An 18,017-nucleotide genomic window follows, 5' to 3' on the forward strand; every position below is an offset into this window, starting at 1 on the left:
CACAGATAAGAGAGATGGAAAAAACCAGTAATGCTCCCAGTGATCTACATTAAGTAATACTGTGTACGTTTAAGAATGTTTTGCAAAATAAGGAACTAAGATTTGAAAATGTTTTATCTCACCCTTAGCCAAAACAGTTTGTTAAAGTTTGGTTACCATTAAAGTAACTCCTAAACTACTCTGTGACCATAAAAAAAATCTCTCTCTCTCTCTCTCTCTCTCTCTCTCTCTCTCTCTCTCTCTCTCTCTCTCTCTCTCTCTCTCACACACACCCATTGGATCAACATAGCAACAATTTTCCCTTTTTTAAATAAGAAAATGTTTTATTGCATAGTAACTCTAACTTTTACAAGTTTTTGCTCGCAAACAGCACTAGACTGCCCAGCAAAAGACCTGTAATTCAAGTTCTAGCTCTAACACTTGCTAACCCTAAGACCTTGGGCAAACTATTTTAGTGTCTGTAATCTTTCCCTTTTTTTTTCTTAAAGGTAAGAGTTCTTTAACTCCCTTCTTTAAAGAGCTGTGACACAAGGACCCTAATAAAAGTAGGATGGCGCTATTTGAACTAGTATTGCTTTGATAGTATTCATTTGTCAGTGAATCGTGTATTGATACAGCAAGTTTCTTGCAGACAGGATCCTAAAACCCGTTTTCCTTACTTCTAAGCCCCCAAATTCTTTACACCAGATTATACACTTGGTCATGCTATGCACTAAACAGAATTCTGTTGGTCGGTGAAATGGAATTGCACTCAAATTAGTCGAGGAAATCACCACCACTTGCACCCAAACTGCCCCCCTAGGTTGCACTAGGATAACAAAAGGCTCAACTAAATCAAAGTATCAGCTTCAACGATCCCCCTAAAGTTTGAATTTTAGCTCCTAGGCCCAAGAGAAGCAGGAGTTCCCGGGAGGAAGGCGTCACACCAGCAGGACACCAGAGGGAGCCGAGCTGAGCGCGAGGTCACTACGACTCACAGCAGCAGCCCAAGCCGGACGGCCGCTTCCCCCGGCTCTGCGGGGCACTTCTTTCTCCGCCCCTATTTCATAACTCCCTGGAGCCTCCTTTTCCTGACCCACGATCTCCCGGGCGGTACTGGCAATGTGCGCAGGCTTCATTAGCCAGGGTGCCCGGGGCTGAGCCTCCGCGCCTCGGGCTCCAGGAGGCAACTTCCTCGGGGAGCCGGGGACCCGCGCTGGGACTGCAGGGTGTAGCGGGCAAACCAGTCACCCCGCGGGCGCGGTCCGGAGGGGCTTCGTTCCCACTCACATCCCAGCCTGGGAACTCAAGAGAGACGCCCACGGGGAGCCACGGACGAGGCAGGTCTTGGCCGCCCAGGTCCGCAGTCCCCCTCGGCTTCGCATGAGGATGCGCGTCCACCTTTCCCACGGCTCTGGCCCCGCCCCCCACCAGCGCGCGCCCCCTCCGCGGGGAGGGGCTGACCCCACCTCTTCTCCCCTCCTCCGGGGCTCGTGCCCGGGGTCCTTATAAGGGCATGGGGGAGGTGTGAAAGCGTGGCTCCGCCCTCCTTCCCCGATCCCTGGCAGAGCCCGCTCAGCTCACGGAGGAGGGCGGCCGCGGCTCGTTCCTCCGTGAATTTCCAGTTCCTACGGAGGCAAAGCAACGTGATTTTTTTAAATGCCATTCCCTGCTACTCGTCCCTTCCACGAGAAAACCACCACGTTCGCTAGGCCGCCTCCGCGAGCACGCCCCTCGCAGTCCCGGAGAGACCACGTTCCGCCTCCTCGAAAATCCAGTAGTTCCTTAAACGCCGCCCACCCCCCAAAGCAGCCTTCAGTCCCCCGCGACGACCGCGCCCAGGGCGACCCATCTTAACAATGCCACCTACACCCAGCTTGCCTCTTCCCCGGGGGAGGTCGCCAGGCCCGCCCCGCCTCCTCCTCCTCCTCCTCCAGCTAAGGTGGCGCCCCGCCCACTCACGAACGTCCGTTCGAAGCCGCCCCTCTCGAGGAGCGCGCGCACGCTCCCCCAGGCGGCGTGCTATTCGTCCGCCTTCCCCCGCCCCGTCACGCCGTCTCCGCCCTCTTCACACAAGGGAGGGGAGGAACCTCCTCCCTCCCCCGCCCCGCGTCTAGAGGCAAGTGTGTGGCAGCTGGGGCGGCTGGCGTTCCGTCTCGCGGACTCCGGAGCCCCTCCTCCTCCTTTCCGCTCAGTGTCCAGCAGGAGGCGGTCTACCTCTTTCTCTGTCCTCTCCATCCCGAGGCCCGCGCTCCCCCAGTGTGCGGCGCGCACGCGCGCGCGCTCCCGTCCGTCCGTTCCCCGTTCCCCGTTCCCCGCTCTCCCTCCTCCCTCCTCCCCCCTCCAGCTCCTCTATAACTTGGCTGGTGTGGAGGAGGCGCCGCTGGAGTCGGACCCGGCGGAGGGCAGGGAGACACAGGGGGAGGGAGAGAGACAGAGAGAGAGACCGAGAGGAGTTGGTGGGGACAAGTGGCTGGGGGGAGGAGCAGGAGCCGGAGCTGGTTCCTTTCTCTTTCCTTCCCCTCCACACTCGGGCTCTCTCGCGCACTCCCCGGGTCTCTCCCCGCGCTCTACACACACGCGCGGCCGCCCGCCTTCCTTCCCTCCCTTCATCCCTCCCGGTCGGGTCGGGCTCGCGGGGGGTCCCTCCCCCCGGGGCGGGGCTGGGGGGGGCGCCGGCGGCCCCCGGGCGGGATGTGGCGCCTGGTGCCCCCGAAGCTGGGCCGCCTGTCCCGCTCGCTGAAGCTGGCGGCGCTCGGCAGCCTGTTGGTGCTGATGGTGCTGCACTCGCCGTCGCTGCTGGCGTCCTGGCAGCGCAACGAGCTGGCGGACCGGCGCTTCCTGCAGCTCAATAAGTGCCCGGCGTGCTTCGGGACGAGCTGGTGCCGCCGCTTCCTCAACGGGCAGGTGGCTTTCGAGGCGTGGGGCCGCCTGCGCCTGCTGGACTTCCTCAACGTGAAGAACGTGTACTTCGGGCAGTACGGCGAGCCCCGCGAGGGCGGCCGCCGCCGCGTCGTGCTCAAGCGCCTGGGCTCGCAGCGCGAGCTGGCGCAGCTCGACCAGAGCATCTGCAAGCGAGCCACGGGCCGCCCGCGCTGCGACCTGCTCCAGGCCATGCCCAAGACGGAGTTCGCCCGCCTCAACGGCGACGTGCGGCTGCTCACGCCCGACGCCGTGGAGGGCTGGTCCGACCTGGTGCACTGCCCCTCGCAGCGCCTGCTCGACCGCCTGGTGCGCCGCTACGCGGAGACCAAGGACTCGGGCAGCTTTCTGCTCCGCAACCTCAAGGACTCGGAGCGGATGCAGCTGCTGCTCACGCTCGCCTTCAACCCGGAGCCGCTGGTGCTACAGGTAGGCGGGAGGCTGAGACGGGGCGGGCGCCGCCGGGGAACCGGGCGAAAATGAGGGGGCGGGGGGTACAGAGGGAGGGCCTGGCGCTCGGAAAGGATCTGTCTACACGTCCAGGACCCTGAAGTCTACACCACCAGAGGGAGTCCAAAACCCCCTCCCCTCCCTTTCCCCCTGGCTCCGTCCCGGAGGGAGTCTTTCGTCCTTCCCCGTATCTCCGTCTTGGAGAACTTCTCTGGAGTGAGTCTTCTGCCCTTCTCTGTGTTGGTATTCGAGTCTTCCCTGTCCCTCTGCCTCTGAGAATGTCTCTGGAGTGAGTTTTCTCTCTTCCCTGTCTCTCTGCCTCCGAGAATGTCTCTGGAGTGAGTCTTCTCTCTTCCCTGCCTCTCTGCCTCGGAGAATGTCTCTGGAGTGAGTCTTCTCTCTTCCCTGCCTCTCCGCTTCGGAGAATGTCTCTGGAGTGAGTGAGTCTTCTCTCTTCCCTGTGTCTCTGTCTCAGAGCATGTCTCTGGAGCGAGTCCTTTCACTTCCCTTTCTCTGTCTCGGAGAGCTGCCTCCGGCACTCTGGAACTTGGCCTCGCTCTTTGCTTCTGGGCTGCTCTTGGTGTAACCTCGCTCGGTAGACAACTTTAACTAGTTTTCTACTTCAAATCATATCCGTGCCTTTGATTAAACTTCATTTTTGAACTTGAACTTCTCAGTGCCCTCCCCTCCCCCCCCTTTTTTAGTGTCCTTAACAGATTTCCCAAAAGAGGAAGAATCAGTTGGAGAAGTTAAGAAAAAAGAGAAAAGGATTTTTTTAAGTGAAAGTTAAATCAAGTATGGTGTAAATACTAGTAATACAAACTGCTGTATAGAATGAAGGGAGTAAAGAAAAGTACATTTAAATAAAACTGGACTAGGGACCACAGTGTTACTTCCTCTTTCCTCCATGTCCTGCCTGTCCTTTTGGACATGCCAGTGCTGGACCAGGGCAGAGCTCATTTATTGAAGTGAGGAAAAATGAGCTCCGTTTCCCCCTTTGCTTGTCGAGTCCTTTTCGTAGCTCTTTGGATGGATACTGTTTACTTGTTACATAAAGCAAAAAAAAAAAAAAGTGTTCGTTTTGAGCTTGTGCGTCTAAATAGTTACTTGCACTGGTGACTAGTATAACATTTTAAGATTCTGGTAGACTGATTATTAGGAAATAAATAAAGCAGTGGGATGAGATCCTGTGCTGAGTCACAGTGTTTCAAGCAGGAACAAGAAAGTGCCTTTTATGTGGATGTGTGTGTTCCACCCCTGCTCCCTCCTCTCTGTTTTACTATCTTCCATGTGTTAGGAGAAACACTTAGGCCCAACACAGGTAGTATTTATGTGCCTCACTGTTTTGAGAGTTGGAGAAAGAAAGCAATTTGGTTTTTAAAAATGCTTTAAGTGAGGACGTGATGCAAGCAAACAGGGAGACAGGGTAAAGATTATCATGGCTATGGGGGAAATATTTTACTCCATTAAAAGAAAATCATTTGTATAAATCTTGATAATGCACACTGGTAGGGATTGTGTTAGGCTTGACATTTCAAAGCAAAGAAGAATTTCCTAAATACGTCTGTAACTTTTAACTTAAGTTAAATCTTAATCAGAATTCACTCTTTTCAAGAAACATCTTAAAGTAATTGTAAAAATCAGGTAACCTTGAGGAGATATTTATAATATACACTCTTGAAATCAAACTGTGAATGCTCTATTCTTTCATTTACAGTTTTCTGTTAAAGAAATAGAAATTGTAATGATTCTTATATGAGCAGGTTCTCTGGGAGAATCATTTGGAGTAAGCAAGACCTTTCAAAGTTTTTACATTTCTTTTGTCTTCCAAAACATTTGACATTTGAGGAAGAGGTAAATGATGAACTAAATGATTTTATCACTGTATATCGTAGAGGACTGGTGCATTAGAACCCATCATTACAAAATAGATCTCTAAAGAATATCAGAAATTTAAGTCATTCATTATGAATGTTATGGTACCTCAGATATATACTCAAAAAATAAGTTTCAGAAGTTAACACTAAGTGTTGCTTTCTTTGCTCTGGTTCCTATTTCTGCTTTGAAGTTATTTTTTTGGCTCTTTATAAAACATTTAGCACCAGAACTTGGGACCTGAGGCTTTTTCCCCTCCTTCCTTAATTGATTTCATTAAGCTCCTCAGGCTTGACTGCTTGAGAACTTTAACAAAAAGTTATTTTTAGTTACAATATCCAGAAAGTTAAATCTTCACTAAGCTTGTGTCTTGTAATTTCCTCTCACCTTATACTACATATATAGAGTGAGTTTTTTTTAATCAAAAATATTGTCTTTATGTTGTGATTAAGCCTAAATAATCCCAATAATTGCTTCATATAGGTGGATAGGTAAGTGAATAGGATGTAGGATTATAGATAAGAGATTAGTGTATAGAAAATTCATAGTGCAATGTTTGCTTTTTAGTGTGGTGGTCCTGGTATTGTTGGCTGAAGTGGTTCTAAATGATGCTGGTAGTGGTGGTAATTCAAATCCATACTAACAGTTTGTAATATTATGATGTGAAATGGGAAATGGAATCATTTAAAGAAAACATTTAGGTTTCTATTACAATTTACGACATTCATAAATTTGGCCTGGTCAGTCATGTAATTTTTACCTTTTACTAACTCTGCAAGTTCACAGAAGATGGCATGTTTTCGAATAAGGAAATATATTGGAATACAAAGCCAAGGTCAATTCGATAAAGATTTGGGAGGTTTTTATTTAATAAGATAAGACTTTTTTTTAAGAGTGTAGTTACAATAGAGTACAATCTATGTGGGACTTGTTAGTCATAAAACTTTCTCAGAACCTCAGCCAGGTTACTGAAAGTCAGAAAATCTCTTCCACATAAACACATGTATGTTACATAGGATCAAAGATCTAGAGCTGGAAAGCCTCCAAGGTCATTAGTCCAACCTTCTCATTTTACAGACACAAACAAATGGACCTTACACAGAATGTGACTGAGCATTTGCCTTTGTTGTTGACAATAAAAGTCTATATATCTATGTCCATGTTTCTAAATTCCATAATCAAAACAAGGTTCTATAAAGCTATGTGATCGTCTTGAGTCTTTGGTAATACTCTGAACTTGAATTTGTCTATAAAAATGTACATTACTGACAGTTCTCACGAGACTCTTATGCATCTTGGTTTTTCCTCTTTTTTTAAAAATTTCATTCACTTTCCTTCAAGGGAACATGTACAGTTGCATTTTTACTCTTCATAACAATTTAGAAATTTTTCCAGAAGAGGGAGCTACTTGGTGATTGAAAAAAAAAATCGTGATGGCTCCTGAGTTTAACAAAAAATTGCCAAATCCCAAAAGAGAAAATTTCTCCTTGATTAAATTAGACTTGTAGTTTAAAAAACAAACCCCAACCAAAAACTTTTGTACTAATAACCCCATCAAATTGTACCAAAGTTTCTAGTGATAAAATTTCTTTTTTAATCCCTATCCTTAACATCAGAATTTATAGAATTATAGGATATGAGAATTGTTTAGAATTTGAGCTTGTTACTCTCTTGTTTTCTGTACTTAATAAAAATTGAACAGTAATTACCTACAAAGTCCTTCTTGTATGTAGCAGTGGTATGTGTTGTGAAAATAGTATGTTTTTGACCTGAAATCTGTCTTTCAAGTTGGATGAATCGGGCCAAAATACATTCACTTTGTTGTTAGCTTGCTTTACACTTTTGGAGAAATGTTCTCCTAGTTGCAACTTTTTTTTTTCTAAGCAAGTTTGTGTTTCCCTTTCCTTTAGATAAAAGAGGAGGTTTCAGAGAGATAGAGACAGAAACACAGTATCTGGGATAATGACAAGAAATGATTTACTCAAAGCAGGGATTGCCACATCCTTCTTACTCTTGCCCCATCTTTTCCTCGTCTCTGCATTTTCAGTGCTTTAACATTGTCTTCCTTTAAGGAGTGATCTGCTCTTCTACAAGTGAGAATTTGGAGTTGAATATTTTGCAAAATCATTGTATGTGTTCAGATCTGAGTTTAGGGCAGTATTTTTAGAACAGAAGAGCTACAAATGGGAGTAGAACATTTAAATTTGTAGAAGATAAAAAGAAATTACTTGCAAAGATTCAAGCAGCAGAGGTTCTAGCCTTGTCTCTGCCAGGAGGGTCTTAGTGTGACCTACTAGGTAAATCCACTTTTTGCTTCTCCTTGCCTATTCCCCATCCTACATAGTCTCAATGACAAAGATCCATTTCAGCTCCCCTGCATAGGTCTGTAACTAACACATATGTAGGAAATAGATTTCCAGTTACCACTCGATGATTGTGTATCTGTCTTTATGACTGAAAAGTAAGTGAACAGAGATGAGGCTAAGTATTAGTTTTTTAGTGGTCTGGAAAGGAGAAATCAATACTAGTCCAACTTCATAGAAAACTTAGTTTGGCTGTAAATTCAGTGCTTATACATTGTTTATAAAGGGTGAGAAAGAAGTGACATTAATCTGATAAACCAAATTACTTTAGATTGAAACATTTTATCAGAGATTGGTAGATTAACTTGAAACCTGTTTAAGGTAAAGATTACCTTAAAATAGCAGTGAGTCTAAAAGTCATTGGCAGAACACTGTTACATTTTAAAGGTTTTAGATTCTTCGGACTTAGTTTTGAATTTTTTTTTCTTGCCTTCCAGAATGATTTCTACAGGGAAAGATCTATATTTTAGAGGCATAGCTCCATATGGAAGTTTTAGATGCTGAATTAAAATCCAGCCTTAGACATTTACTAGCTCTGTGACCTTGAGCAAGTCACTTAACTTTTATCTGACTCAGCTTCCTCATCTGTAATCCAGATAGAGTAGTCTGGATGAAGTTGGGAGGATCTACCTCAATCACTAGCTTTGTGACCCTGGGCAAGTCACTTAATAATCAGTCGCCTTCAGCTTGAGACTCATCTGAAAAGGGGAATAACAGCCTCTACCTCATGGGATTGTTGTGGGGCTCACATTAGGTAATATGTGTAAAGCACTTTGCAAAAACTTAAAGACTGCACAAATGTTAGCTATAATTATTGTGCTGGGATCAGTTTTAACTGAAACATCTCTAGAGAAGCCTCGAAGGGAATAGAAGCCCAAATAAAATGAGAAAGAGCAAGAGCTCTCTCTCTCTCTGTCTCTCTGTCTCTCTCTCTCTCTGTCTCTCTCTCTCTCTCTCTCTCTCTCTCTCTCTGTCTCTCTCTCTCTCTCTCTCTTTCTCTCTCTTTTAAAGCAATTGGGGTTAAGTAACTTGCTCAAGGTTACATGGCCAGTTATTTCTGGGTGTGGTGCTAAGTGTCTGAGCCCGGATTTGATCCCCAGGTCATCCGGACACTGGGGCCTCCGGTGCTCTTACTAGCTGTGCTACCTGGCTGCCCCAAGAGCCCTCTCTTTTTACCTAGGTTTTTTAAGTGTGGGGAGAATGTTGTTTTTAGCACTTGTTAGGTGGTATAGTGGATAGAGCTCTGGACCTGGAGTCAGGAAGGTCTGAGTTTACATCCTACCTCAGACCCTAACTGAAGGGTATGACCTTCAAGTCACCTAACTTCTGTTTGCCTCAATTTCCTCATCTATAAAAAAGTAATTGGACAGCTCAGGTGGCTTGTTGGGCCCAGAATCAAAAGATTCATTTTCCTGAGTTCAAATCTGGCCTCATACTTGCTGGTTTTTTAATCCTAGGCAAGTCACTTAACCCTGTTTGCCTCAGTTTCCTTATCTGTAAAATGATGTGGAGAAGGAAGTGGTAATATCTTTGCCAGAAAAACCCCAAATGGGGTCACAGAGAGTCAGACACAGCCGAAATGACTGAACAACAACAAAAATATTGATGATGATAATAAAAGCATCTACCTCCTAGCATTGTTATTAGGATCAAATGAAATGATAATTGTAGTAAATGCTTTATAAATGTTAACTATTATCTTTTTTATTATTATTTTCTTACTTGCATGCTTCTTTGATTCATTCTTCAACGTACAGTTTGAAAGTAGCTCTGAAAGAGGTTTGACACTGACTGGCAAGTTTGAAAAACTTAACCTTGATTTTAGGCTAAAAGGCCAGGGTGTTTTGGATGCTGTCAGGGCTCATTATATATTGATGAATTCTGACAGGTATTAAAACTATTCATAGTTTTTTTTTAATTATTAACTCATGACTCCAAGCAGTGAGTAAGTGCTGTAATTTAACAGCACAAAAAGCTAAGGCATATCTTCCAGGAACAAGGAATTGACAGGTGTGTTGTACTAACTAGAGTACCGGGTTCAGTATTGGGCACAGTGTTTTAGGAAGGTCATTGACAAGCTAGGGAATTGTGGAGAACTTTGAGAACAAGTGTTCTTATCTGGGGTCCATGAACCTTTTTATTTTTTTTTTTTATCTGAGACCTGTATTTCAATATAACTGGTTTCATTTGTAGTCCTATGTATTTGATGCATTTAAAAACATTCTAAGAAAAAGGGTCTGTGCATTGGCTTCTCCAGGCTGCCACAGGGATCCATTGACACCAAGAAATAAGATCTTTTGATCCAGAGGCAAGGCAACCAGGACTTTTTGAGTCCATGATATATAATGGATGGTTGGTTCAAAGAATTGGAGACCAGAAGCACAGGGGAGCACATGATGACTATCTTTAAGCATTTAAAGATCTGTTGATTGTGGGGAGGGGGGAGAGAGTTTTAGACTAGGAGCATTTGATAGAAATTACAGTGAAATTAAGACTTAATGTCAAAAAAAACCTTCATAAAAATTAGTTATTTAAAATTGAAATTATATTCTTGGGGAAGTAGTCATCCTTCTTCATTGGAGGACTTCAGCAGTGGTTGAATGAGCACATCAGGTATGTTGTGTAGTGAATTCTCTTTGAGGACTAGATATGGATTGGCCTAGCAGGCCCATGAGTTTCTTTTCTTACAGGCATCACCTGGAGAGGGAGCTCCTGTGGAAAGGGAGCCAGCTGTTCCCCCACACACACACTCCAGTTGCCCACTAACTGTCTCTTAAGGTGAAGACAGGCCAGCCTAGCTGAAGTAGTAGAGCACCCTGAGGGAGAGACAAGCGACAGCATTTATAAAGAAGGTCAGGCCACCACATGCATCTTGACTGCCATCTCCCTTCAGACACTGATGGAAACAGTTCAGGACCCTGAGCCCAAGAACCATGAGAATTGGCAATGCTTAGAGTACAGGGCCTACAGTCTTCACTCTTGGAAGCAACCCCTGTTGGGGATGCAGCCTGGCAACTGCTTCTGCAGGTGCTCCAGCCACATCTGTTGAAGACCCAGAAAAGAAAGTGCCTGACGGAAGTCCTTGGAAGTGCAAAGTGAGTCAACATCAGAAATTAATATGATTTTAATAGTAAAAATGACACTAAAAAGAAGCATTACCATCTGCTTTGCCGCTGCATTAGTCTAAGGACCATGAGACCTTCCATCTGACTTAACTGAAACCTTTCAAATGTGGTGTGTGTCTTCTTCAGTAGAATGTGGGCTCCTTGAGAGCAGGGGCTTTTCTATTTGTATCTGAAGCACTTAGCACAGTGCTTTGCACATAATAAGCACTGAATAAAAGCTTCATTCTAACTCAGAAATTCTGGGATACTTCAAGGAATCATGATTTCCTTGAGTTTATTTCCTCTGTTGTAAATCACAACCTCTCCAGTGTTTAGGTTGCAGCACCAAAAAATGATTAGCTATTGGCCAAACTTCTGCTATTGTGCCTCTTTCAGCTTTAATAAAACTGGTCCTAGAGTGTGACCTTTGCCAAGTCACCTGACCTTTTGTGCAGCTCAGCATCCTCATGGGTACAATGCACAGGTTTGACTAGAGAAATGGTCCTTTAATGGTCCTTTCTGGCTCTAAGTCCTGTAAACAACTAGAGCGTTAATTTGCGTCAGTAATTCTTTACTCTTTCCTATAGTATTCAGTCTTTGGACTCCTGTCAAGTACAAAACTCTAGGGATGATTAATTGAAGTGAAAGAAGGGACGTATCAGTTATTTTGCTACATTTATCATCTGTAAGTGGAGATGACAGGAACTCCACTACTCAGTGGAAAACCACGCTCTTAGGGTGTTGCAGCAAAGTCCCTTCCTTTGGCATCTTCTGATATCTTTTTGGCACCACCCTCTAGATTTTTTTTCGCTTTGAATCATTCTTTCATTGTCATAGTCTTCTTCTCTGTTAAACTCTAGATGCCCTGTAATCCTCTATGCAAAGTGCTACAATCGAAGAGTAGAGACAGAAAGTGGGAAGTGACTTGGCAGTATTTGAACTGAACAATGCCAGAGACCTGATTCATAGTTTACACTTACCTGTCCCAGTGCTGCCACCTCCATCACGTGTTGCTTATGAGATTTGTGACCCTCAAATTCCAGGTAATGAAGGGAATAAAGCACTTTCTAATCTCTAATTTTAGTGGGTTTTCCCCCCTAGGAAATTGAAAGCCCTGTGTCTATTGTATGGAAAAACAAATGGGCATGGAAGCTTTGATACCAAATGAGCCATGTCTTCTCACAAGTTCACTTCAGAGCATGCTGTGTGTATCTCATTTATGCATAAATTGTTCATATGTTACTCTCCCCATAGATGAGTGCCTTTTGTTTTTTCATTGTATCTCCAGGACTTAAGGCACAGTGATTGACACATAGTAGCCACTAAATAAATGCTTGTTGACTTGACAGATAAGGAAATTCATTGTTCTCTTTATAAGGTTTGAAGGATCTAGGATCCATAAGAACTGGAAGGAACTTTTAAAGGTAGTTTGGGTGTTGCACACAATTCAGGAAGCTTCTCTACCATATACCCTACAACTATTTTAAGACCTATTGCATTTTATTTCGTATCTGTTGTGTGTAGAGCAACAGGGTTTAGGTCCAACTTCTCCCCCAAAATATGTGTATTTGTGACCCTGTTAACCTCTCATTGCTGCTAAACAAGTCTCTGAAACTGCTCAGTTACAGAATAGTTTCATATCTGCATTGATGGAAAAAGTTTCACTGGACCTTCTCTTTACCAATAAAGTCACAGGTGTGGTGTGCGTGTGTGTGTGGGCACGCGCGTTCTTGGGAATGTGCATATGGGATCAAATTTCTGAGGATGGATACCCTTTATAGACTTTTTCTCCTTCATTTACAATGCATTGCAGAGTAGTTAGAGCCTATGAAGATGGCTAGGAAGGGGACAAGTTGGAATTGGTAAATAGGCATTTCTATTCAGGACCCATTATGTGGGCTTGTTTGTTTGCAAAAAAAAAAAAAAAATACTTTTTTCAGAAGCCTTTTCATTTAGAATTAGATGAACCTACTTTATTTCCCAGTACCTTTTGACCAAGAGTTTTTTCCATTTTAGTTGAAGTTATGGTATGGAACACAATATGTCTTATGTGTATTCAGAAAATGATACCTTCTTGTAAATGTTAGCATTTGCTCCTTAATTTTGGAAGAGGGATTTGGTTGCAATGACTAAAGAACGGGGTTGATCAAGAAGTATCTGGTAGAAGATCTAGGTCTGTAACCAAAATCAAGGAGAAAAAAAATGTCATATACCAACTTTTTCTCTAGTGAGATGAAATCACTCACTGTATTATATGGCAATATGAGGCAGGGATGGTTATAGAACTGAAATTCTGTTACAGTGAACTCCAGGGTCTCTTAGATTGATATTTTAATGTCTTTAAGGTATTTCCTGACATAAGCAGATCATTTCTTGGGACCTAAGTCTTTTGGCTGTGCAGGAATTTTGTTAAGATCATAGAGTATTTGTAATGGACTCTGTCCTATACTTAGCAGTAGAAAATCAAGAAACTAAGTTCTCACTGAAATTTCAGTAAAAAATTAGATAAACATTGAATCATCCCTGTGATGTGCTACATTCCCCTTCCAGACAGTTCATACAACTGTGAACACATTACATTATTGTTCACCAGCACAATTCACTAATCTTGATGAACAGCTGTTATAACATGCGTTACTACAATGGGCTTTAGATTTAAATTTGAACTGTTTTCTCCCACCCCAATATACTTTGTTTTGTGTGTGTGTGTGTGTGTGTGTGTGTGTGTTTTGTACTTTTGATAGCCTTAACTTTCCAAGAACATTCAATGTTTGCATTTTTGTTTCCAGAAATAGTAATTTCTGCTGAAAATCTACCAGAATTTTAGTTATCATATTTTAACAATTAGATAAAAGTGATTTTTTTCTAAAGTGTTAAATTTTTTTTGGTTGAAGTTTTGCTTTGAATGAAAGAAATGTCTATATTCACTTGTTCTGTGATTTTAAACAAATTATATCTATTACATTTCATTGTACTTTTCATTGGAATATTGTAAAATGATGCAACATTTTTATACTCCTCTCATAAAAAAAGAATTGCGGCTATAAGTTAAAATTTTAACTTGAATTAGACCTTTTAAAAATGCTTGTGCAGATTAGGAGGGAAAAAATAGCAAAGTTCCAAGTAAATTGACAGTTTCCATTGCTCTTATTGATACATACATGCTTCAATAAATATATTTATATGAATCTGTCTAGTTGTATACAAAATCTTTCATTCCTTGTTTTTAATATGTAGCCTAATACTCTTTGGTTTTGATCCACAGTCCCAGCAGATAATTTTAAATTATGATTTGTAGGTATTCACTAAGTTTTTTCAAAGCATTGGTAACTTAATTTGATGTTTCATAACTATTTAAAATACTTAGTTGAATGTCCTAAACTAATAACTCTTAAGAGTTTTACAGATTTTTTTTAGTTTTACTTGGTATTGTGCTGTGATGTATTTGAGTAGTACTCTGAGACCCAACATGTCTCCAGTGAATGTTTAGTCTTTTTGTTTATGTACAGACGTTAGAAATCTTAAAAGTAGTTTCTACAAAAAGAACTTGTAACTCTTTACAAGGTGGTGTTAATGTGCTTTATGTGGAAACTTTTAAAAGCCGTATAACTATTTAAACTTTTTTTCCCCTAACTTTAAGGCTAATTATTAATATTGGATAACCTTCATGTTATTTTCTCCTATATTAGAAGATTTTGTTTACTTCAGTCTGAGACCTTGGCTTCGAGCCACTATCCATGTATCCAACACTACTTCTGGTGTTTTCTGAGGTTTTAGCTTGTGGTTTTCTTTTGCAGAAGTGATGATTGTTAACTTAGGCATAATGGGGTTGAGTTTTTTCTCTTCAGTGTTGGAAATATCTTAATACTGTAATTCTCAAGGCATTTCATAATTTTGGTCTTATTTTAAACATTGGTAAGCTTTTAATACACTAAAATGCCATCCTTAAATATTGCTGGAAATGTAATATAGATGTCTTTTACAAGTATGTCTTAAAAATGGCAAAATCTTTACATATGATGCAAAAGGAAAGCTAAATAACTAAACATAAAATGTACTTATACATATAATCTTAAACTAATGTTTGCTTCTTTAAAAATTTTTAAGCATTAACCCTTTTATGGTAGACAATCAAGCCTGATTAAAAGCCCTGAACAGTGAGATGGTAGTGCCTTTGATATAATTAGAATTGGAATAGTTTCAAGTTTGTCTGAATATCCCCTAATTTTTATTTACTCAAAGTTACTTTTATGATAAATAAATAATTTATATTAAATTTGTGCACTTATAAACCATGTGTGCATTGTTAATGAACAGTTCCTTGTAGAACCATATTTTAGTTTTTCACCTTAGAGTACAGTAGACTTGGGCAATATAATCCTTATCCTACTTTGTGTTTATAAACTATAGACGGCAGGGAAGAAAGGAAATGGTTTAATGTTTAATATCTTTAATATTTAACTTACAGTTTTTAAGTTGGTTGTTTCTGAAATTCTGCTTGATTATAGTTATTTGATCCAAAGCCATTGTTTTCTTTTAATTCAAGTTTTAGGCTTTTTAAAATATTACTGTTTTGAATACTATTGGCTGAGTTACCAGAGTACTACAGTGTGTTCAGTGAAATTTTTTCTTAGTGAGGTATGATTATTCTGATTAGTCAATGAAAAATTACTATTCCATCCACTATAACATGAATCCTTTTAATTAAATGCTGCTAAGAGATAGAAAACTGTAAAATGACATTTTAGAACTCCTCTTACAGGGTAGTGTATCTGAATTTCAGTTAACATGTCAGAATCATTGTAGGAATATAAAGTTGCCAGTGTGACATTTGTTCATATATTTTATCCTCTTCTGCTTGTGACTTGGGTAATGAAGTGTAGATATGGCTGTCGTTTGCCAATTGGAAAGTAGCCAAAGACGAGGCATTTGTACATGTGCAGATGTTGGCAGGGTTCCCTTTTCTCTTTTGTCAAAGACCATTTTATTGCCACAAAGATATATTTGTCTCTGTTTTACAATGTGGTGTGTGAATATTATAACAATATTGTATGGGGGGAGGTTTTTGTTTTTACTTTTACATAATAAACTATTTTCAAATATCAGGTTACTTATACTTCTAGAAGGACATTTATTCTCATGGGAAATATTAAAATCTCTGGCAGTCATTTTAAATTTGAATTTATAAGGACAGAGTAATGTAGAAAAAGTAGGACTGCTATAATTTTAAGTTTGGATTTTCTTAAATAATAGTATTTGATTGTAAACATCCTGACATCTTGCACATTAGACATAATGTGTCACTTTCTCTTTTACCCTCCAAAAAGAAAGGGGGAAAACAACCTCTAAATATATTGTGGCACTGATGACTTGCCTAATTCATGTAACTTCTACCAGAGAGACTTTTTACTTTGTGCTCACTTTCTGATTCATTAAATTGAATAAATCCTTTAACTTGTTTCATGTAAGATTTCAAATTACTAAAGCAAGGTATACTCCATGTAAAGTTGCCCTCCTCTCCAGTATATTGTAATGATATTAATTTGGTGTTTTTTCAAATTCAAACATCACAAAATCATATTTATGGTTTATTGTTGGCCTAGTTGCTGAAGACTGTGACCTTCACCAACTGGGGCACACCTGCACAGCACGCTACTTTTTTTCTTCCCCTAGGACCTTTATTGTGTCATGGACCTGTTTGGCAATGATGCACCTTCTCAGAATAATATCTCCAAATGCATACAACAAAATACTAGGATTACAAAGGATCTAACTATTGAAATTCAATTATCAAAATATTTCTGAAAAACAAGTTATGGACTCCATGTTGTGAACCCATGACTGGATCTCACCAGCGCCTAGTAACAAATGCATGGTCACTCCATTAACTTGGGTCCCTCATCAACCTCTTATTTCATCATTCTCACCTAGAAATCTCACCCCTTCAGGAATATTTTTCCCCTTTAGAACACTTTCTATGATGCAAATTACTCCCTTTAACTTTTTCATCTAGAGACACGTTTTTGTCAAATGAGCAAAACTCTGTTAAAAAGGCAGTGTGCTTTTAAAATAATTTCAGTTCAACTCAACAAGCATTTATTAAGCATCTGTGTGGCAGAAGAAGTGTGGCCTGGATAGCCAGTTTTGGAGCTAGCAGGATGTCAGTTCAAAATCTTTCTCCCACAAACTGTCCATGTGATCCTGGACATGTCACTTAAATTACTAATTTCAAGTAAGTGCCAACCTGCATTGGTAGATCTGGTTTCCTCTTTGGGGAGTTTGCTATACCAGTGAGTCATGAGTCTGACCCCTATATTTATCAGGTGCTGACTGCTACTTACTGGGTATACAAAGACATATATGGAGTAACCTCTGCTCTTAAGAAATTTGCGTGAAAGAGAGATGCTAAAAGGAAGATTTAGAAAAGAACCAAAATTTGGCTGTCAGAAAAAAAACCAGAGGAAGATATTTCTTTCATTTAAAAGTCAAGATTTGATGTTTAGCAGTTATCAAATCATGGGACCATAGATTATATATATTATCCTATCTCTTCAAATTCAAGATGAATTTTAAAGACATTTAAATGTGGAAAAACTATATATATATATATATATATATATATATATATATATATATATATATTTCTCTTAAGGAGCTGAAAAGCAAGGGGGTGGGGGAGGTAGCTTTCTGAGGAACATGGTGGTGAAGTCTGGATAATAAAGGATGGTTGTTGTGGCTGCTTCCCCAAAATGGTGGCTCTGAGAACTCCCAAGGGGAGAAGAGTGCTGTAGTGACAGAGGGATTTCACCCTGGTGAAATCAAAAGTAAATTGTGTGTATATTGCTGGTGAATTGTTCAGTTTTTAGTTATGTCTGACTCTCTACAACCCCATTTGGGGTTCTCTTGGCAAAAACAGTGGAGATTTGCCATTTGTTTCTCCAGCTTATTTTACAGAAGAGGAAACTGAAGTAAACAGGGTTGGTTAAGTGACTTACCAGGATCACATTGTTGGTAACTTTGTCTGAGGCAAGATTTGAATTCAGGAAAATGAGTCTTCCTGACTCCAGGCCCTGTACCTGTACATTTTGCCACCAAACTAAACTCTAGCCTCTGAGTTTTATATCTATGGATAATCCTGTCTATCTTTTCCAATAAATAAGGGTTTTTATATGTGGTGTTTTTGTACTCTTAGCATACTTTGTTTTTTTTCACCTCTTTATGTGGCTAAGTAGGCAGCAGCATCAAGCCATGATAACATATTTTCATAGAGAAGGGCTTTCCCTAACATGACCCTTTTGTTGATCTGAAAGATTATCTCTTTCAA

At 41.2% G+C, this 18,017-nt stretch overlaps 1 protein-coding gene across 2 annotated transcripts in view; it reads left to right on the forward strand.

Moving 5' to 3' along the window:
* Window positions 1–2,350: 2,350 nt before the first annotated feature.
* Window positions 2,351–18,017, forward strand: part of DIPK2A (divergent protein kinase domain 2A) — a 36,548-nt gene continuing 20,881 nt past the window's right edge. Inside the window, exon 1 of one of the 2 annotated variants that reach the window (XM_069104700.1) lies at window positions 2,351–3,330. In XM_069104700.1, the coding sequence (XP_068960801.1) occupies window positions 2,674–3,330 (657 nt within the window). In that variant the 5' untranslated portion in view covers window positions 2,351–2,673. Of the gene's footprint in view, window positions 3,331–11,588; window positions 11,737–18,017 lie in introns of those variants that run through there. The other variant, XM_069104701.1, reaches the window with a different exon arrangement.

This window comes from Petaurus breviceps, unplaced genomic scaffold, assembly GCF_028583685.1.
Source record: "Petaurus breviceps papuanus isolate PSGF00001 unplaced genomic scaffold, PetGlider_PUasm1.0 688, whole genome shotgun sequence".
NCBI lineage: Eukaryota > Metazoa > Chordata > Mammalia > Diprotodontia > Petauridae > Petaurus > Petaurus breviceps.